Source organism: Rousettus aegyptiacus, unplaced genomic scaffold (assembly GCF_014176215.1).
Source record: "Rousettus aegyptiacus isolate mRouAeg1 unplaced genomic scaffold, mRouAeg1.p scaffold_m13_p_2, whole genome shotgun sequence".
NCBI lineage: Eukaryota > Metazoa > Chordata > Mammalia > Chiroptera > Pteropodidae > Rousettus > Rousettus aegyptiacus.
The window spans coordinates 136,164,670-136,188,722 of NW_023416295.1; the positions used below are offsets into that span (position 1 = coordinate 136,164,670).

The window sequence follows — 24,053 nt, forward strand, 5'->3', positions numbered from 1 at the left end:
CCGACTCCTTTTTCAAAAGCTTGAGTTTTCACATTAATCTATGTCAGTATAAACCAGACTATGTGTGGAATTTGTTTTTACAACTCGAGCCTTGTGACTTCTCAAACACTTTCTTAAAGTGTTTTCTCTGGAAACTTGTTTCAAATGAGTGCTGTACGTTTCACAAAGAGGAGTGTTGTTCGGGAGCCAACAGGTGACAGGGTGAAACCTGAGTCTGTGTGTACATTGGAGTCAAGTCTGGCTGCCGTTTCCTTGGGCCGCCGTTGAAAATAGAAATTCAAAAAATCAATAGGCGACCGACTGGAACACGATTTTGAGAAAAGATCTGCGTCCCCCATTATGGAAAATAATGAGTTCATTAGAGCAGTGCCTTGCGTGGTCCGCCTAACACCATGACATGCATTTTTGTTTTGTCTTTATATACCGGTTTACAGCCAAATAACCCGACCCCAAAAGCGTAGCTCTGGCATAAGACCGTGCTTTGTCATCATGTTTCCTCCTTTTGTTAGGCAGTCTGTCTTATTGTCCTGGAACGTATTTGCGCATGAAATTAGAATACTTTGAAACCCTGCAGAGTACACATTTCCTCTTGGAAAAACGGATAGTTTCTTGGCAGTTGTATGGTACATACAGGCCACTCAGCTGTTGGAAAAATGTACAAGTTGGATGGAGGTTTACCTGGAAAATATAGAAAATGCCAAAGGGCACATGGCCTAATGCCACTAATTGGCTGGTATGAAGTAGTGTTAGTAAAGAAGAGTTTTGCAAGTTGTGTCTTCAGATACCTTTATTATGTTATTTTAAAAATTTTGTATAAAAACATTTTATTATAGTTACCTTTACAGTTCATTTCAATGTAAGTAAAATTGAATTGTGTGCTCTGTTCGCAGTGACTTTTTCTTTAGCAGACCATAGGCATTGCTTGCTCTTTGGGTGTGTGAAAGGTTCAGAGATGACAGTTTAGTATCTCTTTACTATGAAATTCAAATCTTGATTGTAACCATGTTGACACCTATAACTTTTAAAGATCTCAGGCTTTTTAAAATTTTTTTTAAGTTTTCAGTTAATGACACCATAAACAAGGAAATATATGTAGTCATAAGGGTTGTGTATTGTATATTGAAAAGAATGGAAGTGTTACAGGTTTCTGTAATACCAAATTAGCCTTTAGTTAAATTTAATTCACCTGTATATTTAGCCTGGAAGAATCAGTAGCTATTGATTGGGTATGTGTGATTTGCATCTTCTTGTTAACAAGCAGTTTAACAAAGAAGTTGTTAAGGAGTTTGTGGTGCGATGGATGGCCCTTAGCAGCAGGGGACCCCTAGGGAATGTTAACCCAACTGATTTGTGAATGTTCACAAATCAGTATCTGTTCTGATTTTTGGTGATCAAAGGATTTCTAACTCCCTTGGGCATGTTCACACGAGAATTACTTTTTCATGGAAATCCTACCATGGCCAGGTAGCCCTCTTGTAGGAACTAGAGTGAGATTCCATTGAGAAAAGTATTTGTAATTAGGGGTGTGACCTTAGACTTCATTTTCAAAGACAGGCACTGGAAATTATTGTTTTCTATTTGCATGATTTTGATTTGATTTGGTGACTCGGTCCAAGAAAATGACGAATAATGGGAACCATACCAAAACTGATGTACAGTTATCACCTCCACCTGTATCTGACTGAATTCATTCTCCTTAACCCCCTCAAACTCTCATTTCCCTCTGACTTGCCTATGTAGTATTTCCATATTGGTATATCACCTTTCAATCACCTAAGTCTCAAAATTTACCTTTGACCCAGTTTGGGTAACACCTTCGCATGCTGTATGTTATCTAACCAGCGATTACTGTGCTTATGTGAGGAATGCCTAAGGCCTTGTCCACAGCAAAATGTTAAATACTTTTAAATAAACTTTTTCAAAGAATAGTTGCCTACTTTACAGAATATCAAAAGCAACAAATTTAAAAACATTTCTGGTTGTGGAGAGAGGGAAAAGGTTACTTAAGAACAGACGGAAGTAGCAGGAATCCAAACATAAGAGCAGGGAGAGGAAGAAAAACCTATGAAAATCTGTCAGACATCCTAAGTCGTGGATCTGGGACCATACAGCTCTGGACATTAGCTTTGCATCGTGAGAGGGCCCTCAAACCCCTCATATTCTCGTTGAGGAACTAGGTTCCAAGGTCACACCCAGCTGGATGGCTGGATTAGAACTGTTTCTTGAATCCTGAAGCCAGTGTTTTTTCTACCCAGAATGAGAACACATGATCAGCCTAAACTTAAGTCACATATAATTTACACACATACGCCACCATTAAAGAAAGCAAGGGAATATATAATGGAATTTGGAAATATTCTTACCACAATGGATACTTTTTATTAGAAGTCCTGGTTTTTAGTGAAATAATTGTGGGTTGCTGTCTTTTTTTTTTTTTTTCTCAAAACCATCCAGTAATGGTCTCTAAGTATAAGGATGCATGAATGAATGGAGTGAATGAATCTGGAAAGTAAATTTAATGAAGAACCTCTCATTACATCCATGTATTGGATGAATGAAGCCATGCTCTAATTTAAGGAACAAGTGCCACCATATAGCCAAGCGTTTACTGGGTGCTTACCATTGTTGCTCTCCTTGAGACTACTGGAAAGACTCTGCCATGCTCCGCAGACCATTATACATGCTGTATGTGCACGTGTGTGCATACTTGTGCGCATATACTGATGTATACTAGTGTCAGACATTTTATGTAGAAACTGGTTAGAAGCTGATTCCAAGGCCAACAATTTGTCAAAATCGTTTGCTCCACAGAAAACTAGAGCCTGCTTGAACTCAAAAAAAAAAAAAAAAAAGATGAAACTCACATGTCAGCCTTTGATCTTTTTTATTAACATGTTGTTCTCATTCCGGATGTCTCTGGTCAGCTTCAAGAAAATCTATGGAGTCAGAGTGGAAGTAATGCCAATGGGCAGACGTTAATAGTAACTTCAATTCTTTATATTCAGATAATTTCTTTCTTTAAAAGTCTTACATATTCTTAGACCAACTTTGAAAGGAAAATAGTTGCCATTGTAAAGACCCAGGCCCCAAGGTGTTTGGTAGCTTGTCAAAGGCATGAAGACTTCAGGGCTGTGTTTCCTGAATGCTGATAGCACCAGATTCCATTCCCTAACTATTGCTCTGCCCCTTGGGTCAGATGTTCTCTTGACAATTATATGATGATGGAGAAGTCCAGCATCTGAGAGCAGTTTGTCTTTTTGAGTCTTCTTAAATGGTGAGAAGTAGCTATTTAACTGTTTTTGAAGGAAGAAGGGAGAGAAAGGACAAAAGAAGGAAATGGAATGCTTCCACTTTGTGTTGCGTGGCTGGCATGGAGTCACTCCCAGGATAATCCTAGTCTTTCTGAGACTAAAGTATCTCATCTCTTCACACCCAACCTCGGGCTGCTTTCTCCCCTCCCTGAGTCCAGGCCCTTTTCTTCTGTTTGTCATTCATTTCTCTCCTTGACTCTTCTAGTCGGCTTTTAGTCTTTTCAAAGTAGTACCTGCAAATAACTCATACCCTGCTCAAACTTAATTCAAACACCTGTTCTCTGTGCTTGACCTCAGTGCCTTCTTTCTTGGTGTCGTTTGATCTTAAAGGTGTTGTTTCCTCTACACATTTCTTTAAATGGTCAGACTCTGTTTGGAACCTGAACAAACCCATCCCTGAAAACCATTTTTACTTTTCCCTGCATTATGAGACTTATTTACATCCAGATCATTCCTTTAAGAGGGGCAGACCTAGCACAGAATTGGTTAGTGCATAATTGTCATTCATGTGGTATTAAGTTTATTCAACTTATTATAGCATTTCAGGACCAGGATAATAAACCCACCTCCCAGTAATCAAAGAATACTGATGGTTTGAACTATTTTGGCTTTTTATTCTATTTAATCTTTTTATTCTATTTATCTCCGGCACTTAACATGATGCCTTGTGCATTGTTTGGGGGTATTTTTTACACAAACATTTTATTAAAAGTTATTTTTAACTGTGGTTAGATAAGAGAATGCATAAAATACACACTCTCAAATGGTTCCCACAAAAGTGTGTGCGTATGTTCATGAGGAAGAGGATCATAAAGTAAACGAAGCAAAATGTAAACCATTAGTGAGTCTCAGTAAAGGCTATATAGGAGCTCCTTATTCTTGCATCTTTTTCTGGAGTTTGAAATTACATCAAAATAAAAATTTTCAGATAAATAAAACAAAATAAATAAAACACAGGGCCATTCTTGTCCATCTAAGTAGTTCTGCAAAAAAATAAAACTTGAAAAAATGTTTTAGCCTATATCATAATCCCAGCTTTGGATAATTGTTTTCACTGTAATTCAGCTCATTTGTAAACCTTATCTGTGTCCCTCTCCCACGTGATAAACCTTAAGAGACAACACCTGGGAATGAAAGTAGTGGAATTTTTCTACTAGATCTGATTCACCTGTGGTTTCATGTTTGGCCTGAAAGGTGGTATCTTGGCAGAGACCAACTACAGTCATGTTTATACATCATTCGGGAGAGACTTCGTCCTGATCCAGAGCATAGTAATGGCCAGGCTCTCCTTTTTCTTTTGTGCTGTCAAAGCAAATGCCATATAGTAATGTAAATGCCTATGCAAGGGACATTTGTGAGATCATATTTTTAATTACCATTTTATTATTTTAACATTTTTACAAGCTTAAGGCTGAGCAGTCAACTGCTTTCATATGAGACAGTGACATAAGAATATACTTTCTGCTGACGGCTACAAGTAGTTTTAAAAAAATCTATATGAATAGTTTTTTTGTTATCAGATAAAGAAAAACAGTAGCTAGTGGTAATGTAGCATCTCTTACCACATCCTGGTAAGTAGAGGTCATGCTGTGTAACTTTTACTTATTTTTTGGTCAGCTTTGAGAACCTGCTAATTAATGTTTTGTCATTTTAAGTAATTATACTCTGATATAAAGGAAAAAAGAGAGGCTCTCTCCAAAGAATAAACTCTAAACCAATAACTCATAAGGCCACTGGATTTTTATAACCCTTAAAATGCTCCTTAAAATGCTTTCTCTGCACAAAGCAGGCTGTCCCCCATCCAGTTCTGCCCTTTCGCCTGCCTTCTGTATGGGAGCTTAGCTGGTTCACCAAAGAAAAGGGGATTGGCTCAATCAGGTTTCACCCCCAGGAGGCAGTGCAGGGTTGTTGGGGTTTAAGATCACAAGCCCAGTGTACAGCCATGCTGCCTTGAACAAGCCCAATCCTGTCTCATCTTGGAAGCTAAGCAGGGCCTGGCCTGGTTAGTACTTAGATGGGAGACCACCTAGGAAGACCAGGTGCTGTAGACATAAAAAAATAAAAATAAAGGAAATAAGGGATTGTAAGCTGACAAGGTCCTTGCAAGGTGAGGTCAGCCAAGGGTTGTCTCCCCTAAAAAATTTTAAAAAGAAAAAAGAAAAAAAAAAGATCACAGGCCCAGTTCTAAATCCACTGCTTGTTAACTTACTGACCTTGAGCAGTTGACCTGTGGCAAATCACTCAGGCTGTCTTCTATTAAGCAAGATACACCTTCATTGCGTTGCTTGATATGATGATTAAACATCATAACACCAACAGGAGAAACCCAAAGGAGTATGTTAGCTGTCAGAGTGCCAACATATGAAACTGAAAGCTGTGCCTGTGATAAAAATGACTTTGCCACTCATCTTCCTTCAGTTGTACTAGTCAATGAATGACAGCCCTTAGGAGTTTGTGGAAAGGCTGGAAGGAACGTGGGAGTTGGAGGCTTGAGATAGATAAGGCCAGCACATCCAGATGATTGGGCGGAGGGGGATGGTGGCCTTTAATGCTAAAGTTGATTTACCTTGATTAGGATAGTAATTTACTGTACATTTTCCACAAAAGGAATACAGCTATAGAAATAAATCAGATCTTTTGCAATCTGCATCTTTGTGCTACATTGGAAAAATCCGTGGATTGCCTTAATTTGTGATGTTTTCTCTTGTTTTATAGTATAGTGACATTTAAGTTTTAGGTTCTATTTAATGTGTATGATGTTTGTAACTTTGTACAGAGTAGGTACCTTAGTGTCTCCTCAGCCAGGTTCGTCAAGGGACAAATATATATATTTCACGATTCAGGTTAAATTTGCATTAAGGCACCCATTCTCTTGGAGGTTTTTGAGTTACTAATTAAATTCTTAACCTCTAGTTCTCTTCCTTTGACATGTGGGAGGTTTTGTTTTGTTTTTGTTTTAAAACAGAAGGGAAAGACTAGATCCCAGAAATTTTCTGACTTTCATTAACACATGTTTTTTTATTGAGTAAGAGGAATGCACCTATGTTTAGAAAGCCTTTCATAAGTCGAGATATGAATGAATTGCACCCGTGTGATATGATAACTTGTTTAAACGGTCATAACCTCCCAATGGTAGTGTAGGAAGTGAGGTCATCTTTACTTTTTGTTCAGGGTGAATGGACGTTAAATTTATTAGTTGGAATAATATCTGCTGTGTGATATTGCTCCTACTGCTAATAAAGACTGTAGCTATTGGATGATACTAAGAAACAGACTGATACTAAGAAATGACTTAGTATCAGGCTGTTTAGGTTTTTTGTGCTTAGGCTTTTTTCTACTTGTTTAAGCAAGCAAGAAAATTTTTTAAGACAGAAGTGTTTTTGGAAGTCTGACGTGTCAGGCACATAGTGTGGACTCTGGCTTTTAGCTGTGTGACTTTGGGCAGGTCACATAACTTCTCTGAGCCTTTTCTCTAGAATTTGGTTTGCTTAATTGTCTACAATTTTCTTTTTTTGGTGGAAGGAAAGGGGGGGGGTATAGAAAGATGCATCTGAGTCTGGAAGTTTTGTACCTTTGTTCTTCTTAGGGCCTTGGGATGAGGGATGATTTTTAAAAATCAGAAGAAACCTCCAAGAACATAAAATGGCAATAACAAAGTTCCTGGGATTGTAGGGCAGAGACTATTAATCTTGACACCTTTATAACCCTTCATCTGAGGAGTCTTCTTATTCAGAGCCAGATTTCTATCTTATTTTGCCCAATTGCAGGCTGAGAGCATGTCACAAACAGTAGGTACTGCATAATATCTCAATGAACGCCTGCTAATAATGCAAATCAATGCTGAATTGGATTTTATTTTAACTTAGTGCTTGGATTCAATCACTTTTTGTTGAAGGAACTCATCCGTAACATCTGGCTGACTTTAGCCCATAGATGGTAAAGGCTTGTGGATTTAATGTGCTGTGTAAGGACTTACCTGCTATTTCTTACTCAATGAGTAAATTACATTTAGTGTCTCTCAAAACTTTGTTAGAAACCTGAAACTTAAGCATTTTGGCCCAGTGGACCCATTCTATGCAGGCAGCGGCGCTTCACTTGGGAAATCGACTAGCAAATGTGGGGAGCCGAGTCGGGTTTCTGGAGCCTCTTTCATGGTGCATAGTTGTGGGCAAGGCAGGAGGAGGTACAATCCCAAACTTGCCTTTCTTCAACTCATAGGACTTCACAGAGAAAGTCAGGAAGTCAGCAAAGCAAATTTTTTGAGAAACTTTCCAATGGATAATTGCGTAGAGAAGCACCTTTTAAAGATAGTTGTAACTAAAGTAGTTTTGGTGGCATTTTTCTGAAATACTCAACTGGTAACAGAGCTATTTCTAAATTGTGTGGCCCTAGATTTTTAAGTTTCAGGGGGCCTGGGGGTTGAGGGTGGCGACCCTAGTAATTTGGGTGCTTTCTCTGGGCCCAGCTGTGTGTAAACAAGAGTTCCATAAAAGCTCCTGGAGGGAATGGGATGAGTGATGCCTTCAGGCTTTTGATTTGTTTTCGCTTGTGTTGTCCACAGCAGCCATTGTTTGATGTCCTGTGACTGAGAAAACCAGCTTTTTAACTTTATTATGCCTTTGGAGATGGAGCCCAAAATGAGCAAACTCGCCTTCGGGTGCCAGAGAAGTTCCACGTCAGACGATGATTCCGGCTGCGCATTGGAGGAGTATGCCTGGGTCCCCCCAGGCCTTAGACCAGAGCAGGTAGAAACCTAATGCCGCACGTGCTGGTTTTCAATGAGATTCAAGATTTTTAAAGAATTAAAAAAATCTGTAGAACGTTACTGCCACACTGCCATACTACCTACCTCATCCTCTCTTCTTTGGATAGTGTACCATTTTTGCCTTTTAAGATCATAGTTTCTCAATGAAAGTTTTCTGTCCTTTTTGTACTCTTGGATCCAGAAGCCCTATATGGCTTTTTCCCCCCCTCTAATGAATGAAATACAGAGTACTGTATATGCATTTGTTATGTGGATTTCTGACAAGTCCCTTTGGAGAGAATGAGAGGAATTTAACCTTTTTAAAAACTTCAGTAACAACAAAAAGGTAATAAAAGAGGAAAGTTTCCATACCATTTCTCAGAAATACTTTTGCTTTGGAAGAGAGGAAATACAGAGCTGTAAGAAACCATCTGAAGTGTTACCGCTTAGACATTTGACCTTTGATAACCTTGCACATAAAGGAATCCGTCACCACACAGTGTGGATTGGGAAGAAAATTAGAGAGCTAATTTTGTGCTTTGTTTATATTGTTACTTTAGGGAGGATGGGAGCTTTCCATATGCCTATTTTTATTTTCCTAATATCTTTATGATGATGAACTTGTTAAAAATCGCTCACAATAGATATTATTTACAAGGGCCAAGTTTGGCATAGTTTGGCATAGAAGGGTGTGTGGTTGCTTCTGGTGCGTTTGTTTCCTGTATGATGGGAACTCTGTTCACCATAGGGGCTCCTTATTCATCCCAGGGCCCTTATTCAGCACAGGACCCGGCATACATGTAGCTGGTATTCAGTCAGTGTCTGTAACAGGAAAAGCTTCCATAGCCGATATGGTGAGGAAAGGTTGCGGTGCTGGTGTACCTGTTAGGAAAGCGACATTCTGACAAAACTAATAGAGAACCCCTTGTTGCAGCTTACAGTGGGGTAGGTTTTGTGCGATACGAAGATGTTGAAGCAGACAGTACCCAAGTTTTCTAATCTCCTATCTTTTTTCCTTGAATCACTTTTACTCCTTCTCAGCACTGCAGTATCCTTTGCAGTACTCATTAAGGGATGTTCCTTTAAATATAACAGAAAAAAAATAAAATAAAATAAAAATCGAGTTCCTTCAAAATGTACCAAGTATCGCTCAATATGGCTCCCTTCCAGTTTCTTTGGGGAAATCGACTCCAGGTATTTAGAAACTAACACCATGGAAGCAAAGAAAGCTGACGCTTGGAGAGAACCTGATAAGGGGAGAGTTTACAAAGTTTAACAGAACAGCGTTTGTCTTTCTAACGTGTAACATTCAGATAGCAAATTCAGTGTGTTTGTGCACTGGCTGGGTTTTGGACAGCCTGTGTGGCCATTTGCAGCATTTACCCAGGACTCTTCAGAGACTGGCTGAGGAATAGTGGCATTATATGTGCATATTTTATGACGCGTAATTTATGATGCCCCTTATTGTCACTACAAATTACATTCCTGAAGAGCAGTTTAGCAGCTGGATGCTGGGTATCTGAAGGTTTACAGTTGTGCTGAATTGGCTCAGCTGGTCTTCTCATTAGCTACAAGAGGCCAAACCCTATACCTCAAGGAAACGTAACTTTTTAAGATGGAATAAGCTAAGATGTTCACTTTCTGTATGCTGATGTCCCTCTCTCTGTCTCTTACTCAGATCCAGCTCTATTTTGCTTGCTTACCAGAGGAAAAGGTTCCTTATGTTAATAGCCCTGGAGAGAAACATCGAATTAAACAGCTTTTGTACCAGTTGCCACCACATGATAATGAGGTAAAATAACAGGAGGCTAAAAAAAATAAACAGCAAGCATTGAGATGCCTCTCATAAAACCCTGGCTTCTCACTGGCTATGGCTCTCTTTTGCTTTTCTTCAGTTAAAATTTGGCTGGAGAATACAGCTTTCCATTCTTTGAGAGAAAAAAGGGTGTCAATACAATAAACTTAACACAAGTTGGTTTTTATTGTGTTTGCAGCCACCCACCAGTCACCGGGAGCCTGCAGATTCCTAAGCTTGCCTTGCCTAAGCAGACTCAATGCTTTATGGTAGCTCAGGCCTACAGTTGAGGGCCTGTAGAATATAGAGTGAAAGTGGCAATTAACAAGTTTAAACTTTTTGTAGAAAGGTTAATGTCTTATATATTTTTTTAGTGTCTGCTGATAAGAGCTTAACTTAAACATTTCATATTTGAGAAAACAACTGTTCCTTTAAATTGCATTTCCCTTTTGATAGAGAGGCTCTACGGCCTGGGGTCATTTTAAACGTATGGTGCCATTTTTAAGTTGGGGATTCATGGGGGCGGGCCATCTAAGCTTGCTGTTTTCTTTCCTGAAACTCTAACTCTGGAAATAAAGAACCGGTGAGGGAGACTCTGTGCACCAGTGTGCTTCTGTTTTCCTTTCTGTGAAGGTGCGGTATTGCCAGTCTTTGAGCGAAGAGGAGAAAAAAGAACTACAGGTGTTCAGTGCTCAGAGGAAGAAAGAAGCCCTTGGAAGAGGAACCATTAAACTTTTGTCCAGAGCAGTAATGCACGCCGTGTGTGAGCAGGTAGCTCTTTCTAGAATGAGTGGCTTGTGGTAGTGATGTGGATGGAGTGAGCTGGAGAGTAAATGGCAGGGCGAGCATAGGCGCGGACCCCAAAAGCCTCCAAAAACTAAGAGAAAGAAAGGCAGCCTAGCTTTTTATTAAAAGGCGGTTAATGTTTATAACTGGCTACGCTGCTGTGTATGACGGGGGGAGTCAGTCTGCCCTTATGTAAACATCAGGCGAAATCCTGCCTTTCCTAGGATCCTGGCATGGAAGGAGGTGCTATGGTACACCTAGTGTTCAAAAAATGCAGAGACATAATGAAGACATTCAGATCCTTACTGGCCGTTCTCAGAGTAGGAAATGTATCCAGCAGGAGGCTGGCTCAGGAAAACTACTCTTAATGTGAATCAGATGAAAGCATCCTTAGAAACAGTCTAGTGTGGAAGTCTATGTGAGGCATGTTCATTTCAGTTGAGAATCACACATAATCCAGCATTAAAGAGCTACTTAATCACTAACAGGAGGGGGCAAAAACACAAGTTTTCCCGACAAATTTGGGATTTAATGTCAAGTAGGAAAGGCTGAGAATCCAGTCATTAAAGAAGAATCATTTTACATTCAAATCCTTTTGTTTTTAGTGTGGGTTGAAGATAAATGGAGGTGAAATCGCAGTGTTTGCCTCGCGTGCAGGCCCGGGAATATGCTGGCACCCATCCTGTTTTGTCTGCTTCACATGTAACGAGCTGCTGGTCGACCTCATCTATTTTTATCAGGATGGAAAAATTCACTGTGGCAGGCACCATGCTGAATTGCTCAAACCACGGTGTTCAGCATGTGATGAGGTAAAAAAGTTCATCCCTTGACACTGGAAAAAATAAGCTTCTAGTAAGCCAATATTCCACTGTTCGCATCTAAGCAAAATAGAACTATCTCCTGCTTTGGCTCTGCTTTTATATTTTTAAGATAACCCTGCGTATTCATACAATGGAACGTTAGCTATATATCATAGAGCTAATAAAGAGAAGGCAGCAAGTGTCTTTGTGTATTGATAAGTAAGATGTCCTTGATGGACTGTGACAAAAAAACAAGCTGCAAGAAATATATGTAGCAGATGATCTTATTTTTTGTTTAATAAAGGGAACAAACCAAGATTGTATACGTATTTGTATACACCCCAAAATGGTATAGAAAGACGTACACTGTTAACAGTGGTTACCCATGGAGTAAGTGGGAAGGGATGGTGATATGAAAAGAAATTTTTTTCCTTAAGAATTTTATTTAAAAGTATTTTAGATTCACAGAAGAGTTGGAGCTATTACAGATAGCTTCTATAAAGACCTCTTCCAGCTTCCCCTATTGTTAACATCTTTACATAATCATGGTATATGCATTAAAACTAATAAGTTAACATTGCCATAATACCATTAACCAAACTGTAGGCTTTATTCAGATTTCCAGGGTTTTTCTACTAATGTCTTCTATTCCAAGATCCAATCCAGGGTACCTCATTGTATTTATTCTTTTTTTCTCCTTAAATCTTTTCAATGATGTCCTATAGGAAATGTTTTTGAAACCAAAAATATAAAAAATTAGGTCTTTAACCTAGAGATGGCCACCAGATCAAACAAAGCAGTATCAACACAAGTGCTGTGCACACAGTCCAGCATCAGGATAGCTGTAACTGTGTCGACTCTGCAGACATCTTTATAAGTTTCCAATTAAAACACAGTGTCAGTGTATTCTTAGCCAGATTACGCCCCCAAAGTAGGATTAGGCAGCAAAAATAATGACCAAATTAATAATCTCCAAGGTAGACATCTGTTTTGGGTTTCTGTTGTTTTTTTCAGTTCTTTTTAAAAACTTTTCAATTACAGTTGACATTCAATATTATATTAGTCTCAGGTGTACAGCAATGTCTCACATTTATAAGGTTTAAACAAGCACTTAGTTTCTCTTCACATTTCCAATTTCTGCTCTTGTTTCATAGCTAAATCAAGTTATAGTTAAGCTTGAAGCTATGAGAAACGAGGTTAGTTATCTGAGTGACTTGGCCTTTAAAATAGCTCACAATGATTTTTCTGTCATCCTATGGTTTCATATTCTTTTCAAAGATAATTTTCGCTGATGAGTGCACAGAAGCTGAGGGTCGCCACTGGCACATGAAACACTTCTGCTGCCTTGAGTGTGAAACGGTCCTAGGAGGACAGAGGTATATCATGAAGGACGGCCGCCCGTTCTGCTGTGGCTGTTTTGAGTCTCTCTACGCCGAGTACTGTGAAACCTGTGGGGAGCATATTGGTAAGTCCATAGCCCGGCCTTCCCTTTAGTCTGTGATTATCCAGTATTTTTTTAATTGAGGTATAATTCACATATAGTGAAATTCACAGATCTTAAATATTTCAGTTCTATGAGTTTTGACAAATGGATATATATAAATGGAGATATATATATCTCTCTATATATATCTATATAGAGAGATATATATATAGTTAATTCTTATTATTTGAGAAGTTATATTCTATAAATTCGCCTGAATTATCAAATAATGAACCATTGCTCCTGGGGGAAATTCAGAGATAGGTTCCCGTGAGTCCCTGGTCACATATATTGTTGATTCATTAACATTGAACTCACAACCAAGAGCCCTGTATATAACTCGTGCCTGAATGAAGCTTATCTAACACACATATTTCCTCTGTAAGGGACATCACACAGAGTCTTCTTGCACTTAAGAACACTAGACAGCACTTCAACACTCTGCTTGGCAGCTATTTAAACAGAAAAATCAATAAAAAACACAAAAATCCAAAGAAAACTAAATAGACCACGACTGTGCCACTGGATTAAAGCCCGAGAGCTGAAACGAAAGGCAGAGCATCCCCTTGTTTGCCTTCACCTGGAAATGTGTGTGTCAGTGGACTCAGATTGTTCACCACTCTGCACGTCCCTGAATGATTATTCACAAATACAGACTTTGTGAATAATCAGAACTAACTGTACCTGTGGGATTCACGACCCTGTCAAGAAACAGAGCATTTCCATCACCTGAGAGTTCCCTCATGCCCATAGTTCTGTTCCTTTTTCTTTTGTTTAAAGATTGAACTATAACCTGTTGTTCTATCCTTTCTCAAAACAGGTGTCGACCATGCACAGATGACCTATGACGGGCAGCACTGGCATGCTACAGAAGCCTGCTTTTCTTGTGCCCAGTGTAAAGCCTCTTTGCTGGGGTGTCCCTTCCTTCCCAAACAAGGTCAGATTTATTGCTCAAAAACATGCAGCCTTGGCGAAGACGTCCATGCCTCTGATTCTTCCGACTCCGCATTTCAGTCCGCTCGATCAAGAGACTCTAGAAGAAGTGTCCGGATGGGCAAGAGCAGTCGGTCAGCGGATCAGTGTAGACAGTCTCTCCTTTTGTCCCCTGCTCTAAACTACAAGTTTCCTGGCCTTTCAGGCAATGCTGACGACACCCTTTCTCGGAAATTGGATGATCTGAGTCTCTCCAGACAGGGAGCGAGTTTTATCAATGAAGACTTCTGGAAAGGCAGAGTAGAGCATGAAACCCCAGAAGAGCCCGAAGAATGGGCTGAGCATGAAGATTATATGACGCAGCTCCTCCTCAAGTTTGGTGATAAAAGCCTCTTTCAGCAGCAACCCAATGAGATAGATATTCGAGCCAGTGAGCATTGGATATCTGATAACATGGTTAAAAATAAGACCGAGTTAAAGCAAAATAACCAGAGCCTTGCAAGTAAAAAATACCAATCTGATATGTATTGGGCACAGTCACAAGATGGACTGGGAGATTCTGCTTATGGCAGCCACCCAGGCCCTGCAAGCAGTAGAAGGCTCCAGGAGTTGGATCTGGACCATGGGGCTTCAGGATACAATCATGATCAAACACAGTGGTATGAGGATTCCCTGGAGTGTTTGTCCGACCTGAAACCAGAGCAGAGTGTTCGGGATTCTATGGATTCTTTGGCTTTGTCTAACATCACAGGTATGTAATCTAGAGATTAGGGGGTATTTGAAAAAAGAGCCACTAAAAAGTTTATTCTGAAAATTACAGTTCAGCACCAGGAGGGACTATGTTAATTAAAACTGTAGACAAGGGAAGGAAGGAAGGAGTTTCCATTAAATGTCAAACACCATAGCGAAACAAATACATATGCATGTGTGTGCACATTTATTTATATGCAAGATTATATACATATAATCTGAAATCTTTTTGAAAAGGAATTATTTTAAAGAGGAGGAAATCGATTTATTTGGATAATGGAGTCTGCATCTGTTTCTGAAAGATAGTGTACTCTTTGGATTGTGCTGTATGAGTTTCATGTTCTTAAGATCAGTCTGTGTACTTTATAAGCTCATAACATTTTTTGTATCTCCCTGAATTGCCCTATAGCAACAGATAACTCAGAAAGAGCTGAATATTTTTTACCCAGATTATAAAATAATTTCACTTTAATGTTTTCAAAGCACACTCATATCAGTTATCAACATTTTCTCATCAAAATGAACTCGAGCTTAGAGTATGTATCATTGCATCTTCGAAATGAGGAAACTTGAATTATGAGAGGCTAAATGCCTAACTTCACAGAGGTTTTTCTTTTTGTTTTTTAATTTATTTAAATTAGTTTCAAGTATACAGTACATTAGTTAGACATCTATATAGTTCATAAAACGATCCCCCCAATTGCTCCCCATGACCAACTATTAACTACTAATTTGTACTTTCCTAACCCTTCGCCCCATTCTCCCAGTTCCCCAACCCTCCTCCACTCTTTACAGAGGTTTTTAAAGGCAAGATTAAGCCTAGAACCCAGCCCTCCTGAATCTCACATTTGCAATAAATAAGTTTTTGGATACAGAAATATCGCTGTTGCGTAACTAGTTTTGTTGTCAAAATAATGACATCCAGTCCTTTCATAACGATTATGTTACTACAGTATAGACAGGAAAGGCTTAAGTGGTTGCCCACTGCCAGGAATGACCCTGTGCCAGGTGCTGCAGTGGCAAGGAGGGACAGTGACCCTCCTGTTTTCTGTTGGACTTATTAGAGATAAGGCCTCCAATAAAGGGGAGTTGAGGAATGGTGGGTGAGATTAAATCATTGAGCACTTCCTGTTTTCTAGGTCTTTTATAAGACATTTGACATTTAATTTGAAAAACAGACATCATTTGGTACACATAGTATTAGGGTTGGGCGTTCCTTGACAATATGGGCTGAAAAACAGGCTCCCTTTAGAAAGTATGTAGTCCCCACTTGTCAACAGTCCACACCAGTCCCTGTTGTCACTTCTAGTCTGCTGGGCTACATATTCATTTAGCTTAACTTGCCTGGGCCCTATAAAAAAAGGAAAACGATAGCAGTTTTGAGAAGTTTCAAAATAAGATTAATCTGGAAATGGGTCTTATTTTCTGGGTCGAAGGGGAAGAAGACAGTAGTTGGCAAACTTCTGTCTAGGCCAGGAGTTGGCAAACTTCTGCCGTAACGGACTAGATAGTACTTTTGGAGCTACACAGTCTCCTTTGTGACTACTCAACTCTTGTCACTGTAGACAGCAACCACAGATAACACATAAGTGAATAGATACGGCTATGTTCCGATGAAACTTTACACATACGCCGTGGGCTGGATGTGGCCCTTGGGCTGAGGTTTGCTGACCACTATTCTAGGTATGAAGCGAGGAAGACTAGCCTAGGTGTTAGAGGAGGACCATAACGGTGCCCTGTGGGTACAAAGGAAGGGACTGATTTACGAGATGTTCAGATGAAGCAGCCTGGCTTTAATGGATTGATAGGCAGAACTTCTAACATGTCATGTTACCAAACTAATGATGGGACTCTTATGAAGAGCTTTTAAATTGCTAGTGCTCATGCCATGTGTTGTAACTAATGTTTGGCTCCGTAACTGCTGGACTCCTAAGAGAGGCTGTGTCCCTTGTATCAATGACAAAATTCATACCCCTTCTCAATGTATATGCATGTTGGTTTTACCTCATGGGCATTAATCAGATATCAAAATTTGGGAGAATATTCTGTGAAATGCCTTCTTTCAGTAGCTTGTTCATAATAATTGTCAGAACATTATGATTATTGAGAATCACATCTTGTGTTGGCTTTTCCTCCAGGGGCTTCGGTAGATGGAGAAAGTAAGCCGAGGCCATCATTGTATTCTCTGCAAAACTTTGAGGAAATGGAGGCAGAAGATTGTGAGAAAATGAGCAATATGGGGACTTTGAACTCTTCCATGCTTCACAGGAGTGCAGAATCCTTAAAGAGTCTCAGTTCAGAGTTGTGTCCAGAAAAAATCATGCCTGAGGAGAAACCAGTACATCTGCCAGTGCTCAGAAGGTCCAAGTCTCAATCCAGACCACAGCAGGTCAAGTTTTCAGATGATGTCATTGACAATGGAAACTACGACATCGAGATCCGGCAGCCTCCAATGAGCGAGAGGACTCGGAGACGGGTCTACCACTTTGAAGAGAGAGGATCCAGGTCTCATCACCATCGCCGCAGGAGAAGTAGGAAGTCCCGTTCTGACAATGCCCTGAATCTAGTCACAGAAAGAAAATACTCTCCCAAGGACAGGCTGCGGCTTTATACCCCCGATAACTATGAGAAATTTATACAGAATAAAAGTGCCCGGGAGATCCAAGCGTACATCCAGAATGCTGACCTCTATGGACGGTATGCCCATGCTACTTCCGATTATGCGCTGCAGAACCCCGAAGTGCATCGGTTTCTGGGACTCTACGGTGATGATGATGACTCCTGGTGTTCCTCCTCCACGTCCTCCTCCGACTCAGAAGAGGAAGGGTATTTTCTTGGACAACCGATTCCTCAACCCCGGCCACAGAGATATGCCTACTATACAGATGACCTTTCTAGTCCAACTTCTGCACTCCCCACTCCTCAGTTCGGTCCGAGGACGACTAAATCCAAGAAGAAAAAGGGACACAAGGGCAAAAACTGTATCATTTCTTAATCTAGTAGCTGTGGAGATCATGTTTAAACTTAGCCATTAACCACCTTGAATCATATCTTTTTTCTTCCATAGGAAAGTTGCTAAAATAGTTTAAAGTGCTTTGCCCGTGTAAATGAGCCCCCCGACTGCTGTTTACAGTGTCAGATTAACATTTGGAAGGTGCGATTTCTCCAGTTTACCCTCCCTGGATGGTGCCAGGTTGGTTGCTGTGACATCTTGTGCCTGTCAGGTGCATTACAGTTTTACATAGCTGCTTTGGTCTCCAGTCCTTAAGAGAATGCCCTCAAACTGTTGAGAGGTGATCGCAGGGGAGACGGGAGGATATTGATTTCAGAAGATGGAGAACTTCAGCCACCTTTGTAAAGCAATAGTGTTTGTTGTTCCTCTACGCCAGGTTGGCCCAGGTCCTGATTGGTCTGTCTTGTTGTGCGGCATGCACGTGGTCACACTGACCTAGCCAACACTGTGTGTCCCATCCTGCGAGGCCACCTTGTCCCCTTTCAGTCCTCTTTAGCCAGGTAAACATTGTATTAGCTCCAGCTACAGATCGAAAAAAACATTGCTATTTATAATGTAGTATTTCATAGACTTAAGTGTATTCCTAATTTAACGGTGCAAATATTAATGTACATATTGTACAGTTCAGATTTTAAAGCTGATATTTTTATACCCCTGAATTGCAAGATGTTTGTTACACTGCAGTGCTAGATTTGTTAGGGAATCAGAAACAGCATTTATGGATGAAATGATTGCTTGTATTTTAGTCAGGGTTTATAAGTTTAGATGGTCAAATTTATACTGACTAGTGATGAAAAGTTCAATTTTTTTGATTTTTCAATTAAAAAGGCTCTGTATGCATGGTGGGGCTATGTAAATACTCTTTAAAACTATGGCCCTATTAATCTTAAACGAGTGTTATTTATGGGTCAAGCAATGTAAACTGTATAAATGTAAAAACAAAAAACCCCATATATACTCCTGGAATATATGGTAAAAACACTAGAAGCTGTTTGGGTGGATTTTTTTCCCCTTTGGGGATGGTGTGTCGGGGGATGGGGAGTGCCTTTCCCATTTTTAGCAAGGTGGTGATTATCTCATGGGAAGAAACCAAAACTACAAGGATCTGCTTTTTTTGTGTGTGTGTGGCAGAGGACTTTGTAGATTATCTGAAGAGAGGTTATTTCTCCTTATCCTTCCCTTCCAGCTAATTTGTTGGCCTTAAAGCAGCAATTTTGAAAACTAGGCCTTCTGATTATGTTTTTCTTTGAAAATCTTTAAATTAGAGGATGCCGTACCACTGACTACTTCAAGTTAATATGAGGTTCTATTTCAAGAGAATATTATCTTGAATTTGAACTAATGAGCTGATATTTTAGTGCACGCCATTCTTGCTCATACGTTTTGGTCCTAAATAAGGTCCTAGTGGCATTTCGGACTTTTAGGATGGGATTTAATAATAAATAATAAACTACATACCTTTCTGAACAGAAATCTTTGCAAACATATCCAGATGACTTCCACTTTGTCCCTCTGTTCAGGCACGATTTATTTTGCCATTCTCCTGTCATCAACAGACTACCATTTGACTCCTGTGTATCCACTGCCCCAACTAGTAGGTGGGAAATTGGACTTGAGGCAGAGTTGTCTATCTACTGGAATGGGGGAAAGCTGTTAGGTCTTGGGCAGGGGGGACATGAATCCAGTAGGTAAACCAGTAGTCAGTAGCATCCCTTACACCCATCCCTGGATAAGGGCAAGACTTTGAGCTAGACACAAAGAGCACTTTACTCAATAACTCATTTCTCTGGTCTCATTCACTTAAAAAAATGTGTCAACAATGAAAAGGAAATGCATGCACGTCGTAAAAAACAAAATTCAAACAGGACAGCAAAGTGTCTCCTTTCCACTCTTTGTCCTCAGTCCCTCAGTTCCCCTCCCCAAAAGTAACCACTATTACGGAATTTCTAGTGTATCCTTAAGATGTTAAAGCAAATTTATGCAAACATACCTCTTTAAAAATGGTAGCGAACTATACACATTGAGACTTGCTTTTTTCACTTTATAGGTGGATATTCACATTAGTGCATATAGGTCTGCCTCAGTCTTCCAATGACTGCATAAATGTTCCACTTTTCGATCTACCATAATTTATTTAACCAGTCTCTCTGATGGACTTGAATTTCCTCATAGATACCTTATTCTGTACCTGCACATATACACATCAATTATAAGCAGCATATTTACTAGAACAAAGGTTATACATTTAAAATTTTGATGGATATCAACAATTTTCTTCCAAAAGTAGTTCTGATTTACATTTATACTAACAATGTATGAGAGTGCTATTTCCATCACAATCTCCCATAACATAGTGACAAATCTGTTGATTTTGAAAAAATTTCCAGAACCTAATGTTGTAAAGAGTGGGCATCCTTTTAGAAAAGACTGTTGTGATATGTAGCTTACAAAGGATGGATAACAAATAATAAAGAGGTAATACTTAGCTTGGGGAGATGCAGGTATAAACTGAATTCACTGTCCTCAGTTTTCAAGTCATTCTCAAAAGATTAGTTGCTTTTATTTTTCACCCTATTTATTTTTTTTTCATTTCCTTATATAGAGGTTATATAGGTTGCCAGTGGCTCAAGGAAAATGCAGAAATATTTATTCACAGTAATAATGTAAACTTTAAAGCTTTTAAATCTTGGTTAGTAGCAATAACCAGGCTGTACAAGGGAAGAAAGGGAAGCGACTGCCTTATGGTTCTATAAGGAATTGGCAAGAAAATTAATCACATAGTTGCTAAAAAGTGTTCATTGATTTATTTAACAAGACTGCAGAGTATCTGGTCAGTCACTAAATGGTAGAATTTGATCCCAAGGTATCAAATGTTAAAACACTGCCTCTAATCACTGTGGGTAAAGAAGAACCCTACTGGTTGCATTTTCCTCACTTGAGACCAAATAGGAGAACATTTTGCTTGAGACCCACAGAAGAGCACTGAATAATGTCAACGGGGAATGCCTTTTGTATACGTTATGTACCTTTGAGTTGGCCCCAACTCCTGGCAACGCTATGAGTGAGCAATGTCCTGTCCTCCACAGCCCTGCCCAGCTCCTATAGACATGCCTATGGCTTCTTTCATGGAGTCGGTCCATCTCATATTTGGTCTTCCTCTTTTCCTGCTGCCTTCTATTTTTCCTAGCATAATTGTCTTTTCCAAAGAACCCTGCCTTCTCATCATGTGCCTGAAGCAGGACAGCTTCAGTTTTGTCATTTTTTCCTCCAATATTTCAGGTTTAATTTGTTGTAGGACCCACTTGTTCATCTTTCTGGTGGTCCAGGGTATCCATAGAGCTCTACTCCAACATCATCTTTCAAATCATGTTTTTTCCTGTTGGCCTCCTTCATTGTCCCTACTTTTGGATCTGTACATAGTACCTGGGGATACGAGGGTGGAGATGATCTTAGGCTTGGTCTCTAATGACACATCTTTGTTCTTAGTGATCTTTCCTGATTCTTCCATTGTCCTTCAGAGTCAGCCTTCTCTTGATTTCTTGGCTGCAGTGTCCATGTGAATTAATAACCAAACAAGGTAAGCAAAATCTTTAACAACTGCATTATTTTCATTGTCTATGTTTCTTCTATAGTCATGATTTTTTATCTTCTTGATGTTCAAAGGCAGTCCTGCTTTGGCACTTTCTTCTTTCATCAAAAGTCATTTCAAATTATTGCTACTTCCTACCAATAAGGTGGTGTCATCTGCATGTCTTAAGTTACTGATATTTCTTCCACCAATTTTCACTTATTTCTCTGATTCTAGCCCTGTTTTTCGTGTATGTTCTGCATGCGGATTAAACAAATAGGGAGGTAAAATGCACTCTTGTCTGACACCTTTGCCTATAGGAAACCATTCTGTCTCGCCATATTCTGTCTTGACTGTGACTTCCTGTGCACAATACAGGATACACTTCGGGACAATCACGTGGTGAGGCATGCCCAGTTTTTTTTCAGAGCAACCATGGCTTTTCATGATCCTTGCAAAGGCTAAGTAGTCTATAAAATGTGGACTAACCTGAAATTCTTTGGAGCACTCCTTTTAGCTCTCATTAAAAGAAAATGATTCATTTTGTGTATGCATTTACTGTTCTCGACACTCTGCTTTCTAGTTTCTGAGTTTAAAAAGTACCAGAAGTAAAAGGAGAAGTCATTTGCTGTCGAACCCTCTCACTTTATATACAAATCATGGACCTTCTTAAAAGGGTAGCAACATTGGAATGGACACCCAAGACTGCTAGATTTCCCTTGTGGCATGTGTCCTTGGCCCAGCTTGGTCCTTGGGTGATAGGACCTGGACGTACTGGTATGGAAGTATTTTAGGATTGCCCAGATGATCTCGGCACAGGCATTATTAACACAGTGTGGGCATACTTTGGTGTACTGAGCTTCTTTTCTAACGGACACTTGACTACTGCCATGGAAAGGAGAACCGGTGTTGCTAGACCTTCAGATTTTTCAAGAGAAACTGGGAATGTGAACTTTAGTGAAATCTCCCAGTTTTTAGGTGCTAGCAACAAATCAAAACATTTCTGAAACACTTTGAACAAAATAAGCATGCTATTGGCAAGTCTCCAACAATTCAGGAGCCTGAGGATGATTCTTAAGAGCTGTCCAGAGGCGGCACCACTAATTACTGTCTATAGACATACATGTGACCTTTTTTGGATATACAAAGAAAAATCATTGAGATTAAAAAAATTACATTAAGAGCCTCATTATCAATGCAATGCTAGTAACACAATTATGATAAAAATCCATTTTAATTAGTCAAATGAGAAAATTGCTAATTGCCTAGTTAGATTCTCTAGCCCTTGTTGGGAACTATTTAGAAACAGAAGGCATACTCCCGTACAGTCCACATGGGTTTTTTGCAACCTCTCAAACATATTAGGAGGGCTTCAAGGTAAACTGGGCTAAGGAGAAATAAGCAGGAGCAAACAATTTTGCACCTCTGAGCTCACATTTTTCCAAGGTCAGAGAATCGTGAACTTTGCTGGGGGGAGTTAAGTTTAAGGGTGGCTTTCACAAAATGGTTTGGGAAGGAAGTGTGGAGGAAAAGGAAGACACTGGGTATACATAGACTTAGTCACTAGATTAGAGTCAATTTATTATTTTTGACTAGATCCAGCTAGCTGGTCAAGAATCCCCATTTTAGGGATCAATTTTAGCCTGAACTTTTTGCAAAGGAAATTACACACCTCTACTATATGTGCACGTGTGCTGTTATGCCAACTTTAGAAGTAACTTGCAGCCCATTCTCTGGAAGCATTTGACTCCAGACAACGTAAACAATTCTATTAAGAATATGAAACCAGTTCTCTTAAATGCTAATACTTGTTTTAGCATTTTTAGATACATGAACTGAGCAGCTCCCATTGGAAAAGATGATTACTAGGCTAATATAACTCCACTAGAACATACTGGACTCAGGAGTCAGGAGATGTATGTTAGGAGACTCACCTTTCTCATTAACTTGAGCAGGTAAAGTGCTCTGACCCAGTTTCCGCTTCTGTACAATGAGAGTGCCAGACCATCGCAAAGGTTTCCTTCTAGCTTCAGTATTCTGTGGGGACTGAACTGAATTTTTCAGGTCAGAAAAACCCTCACACTCAGCACAGTGTTGTCTCCCTTTTCTGACTCTTTCACTTACCAACATACTTGGGCAGAAATCTTGAAAGATGATACCTCCAAACACCATGGCTCATAGGAGTTGAGAACTTTGAAGAGAGTTGGTGCTTTTATATATTAATGCCTGGGATTCTGAGTGGGCAAGAGGTTAAACTAAGTCATGAAAAAGAAATGTGGATATTTTCTCCCCATCAATGCACATGCTTCGAGTTGGCTTTAGCTTCATTAAGTAGCCAGTCTGGAGGTTGTAGAGTATGTGAAAGGTAAGATAATTTCCTCCCTTATGTTTTTTCTCCTGTTACCAGGATGAAAAGTTAAGATTTTTTCCTACATCTCAGAGGGCTGCTATGGTGGCAACCTTAATCTGGAATCTCCAAACATGTTGTAAGCAAGGCTGAAAAGGTTAACTATGTGTAATTAATCTTGGTTCCCAGAACAGGAGAGTTGAATGACCAGGTTTATTCCAGTTAAATGGCTCTTCCCCAGCTCCACCAGGGGCCCAGCTGCAGCACCCCGAGAGCTGAGTCCTGAGCTATACTGTGGCCTTGGGGGCTGGAATCCTACCTGCTCCTTGCTCCTTAACAACTATCCCTTATGAACCTCAAAAGTATTTTCTAAAATAGCTCCAAAACAGAAGTCATAGGAACCAATTCAGAAGGTAGTAGCAACTGAGGATAAAGTAACCACCAGGCTTTTCCACTTCTTCCAAGAAAACTGAGTTTAGAGTTGAAAGATGTGAGTAAATCTCTGGCTTTGCGAATTCCAGCT

The 24,053-nt window shown here is 39.7% G+C and overlaps 1 protein-coding gene and 1 pseudogene across 5 annotated transcripts in view; both read left to right on the plus strand.

Annotated features, from left to right (window-relative positions):
- The window catches only part of PRICKLE1 (prickle planar cell polarity protein 1), a 95,234-nt gene extending 76,635 nt beyond the window's left edge, over nt 1–18,599 (plus strand). For 4 of the 5 annotated variants that reach the window (XM_016123543.2, XM_036236563.1, XM_016123542.2 and 1 more), the window contains exons 2-8: nt 7,873–8,056; nt 9,734–9,847; nt 10,484–10,621; nt 11,242–11,445; nt 12,715–12,901; nt 13,740–14,603; nt 16,741–18,599. In XM_016123543.2, coding sequence (XP_015979029.2) covers nt 7,925–8,056; nt 9,734–9,847; nt 10,484–10,621; nt 11,242–11,445; nt 12,715–12,901; nt 13,740–14,603; nt 16,741–17,597 — 2,496 coding nt within the window. In that variant the 5' untranslated portion in view covers nt 7,873–7,924 and the 3' untranslated portion in view covers nt 17,598–18,599. The remainder of the gene's footprint in view (nt 1–7,872; nt 8,057–9,733; nt 9,848–10,483; nt 10,622–11,241; nt 11,446–12,714; nt 12,902–13,739; nt 14,604–16,740) is intronic. The other variant, XM_016123546.2, reaches the window with a different exon arrangement.
- LOC118613916 lies at nt 5,244–5,362 on the plus strand (annotated as a pseudogene).
- Nucleotides 18,600–24,053: the final 5,454 nt, after the last annotated feature.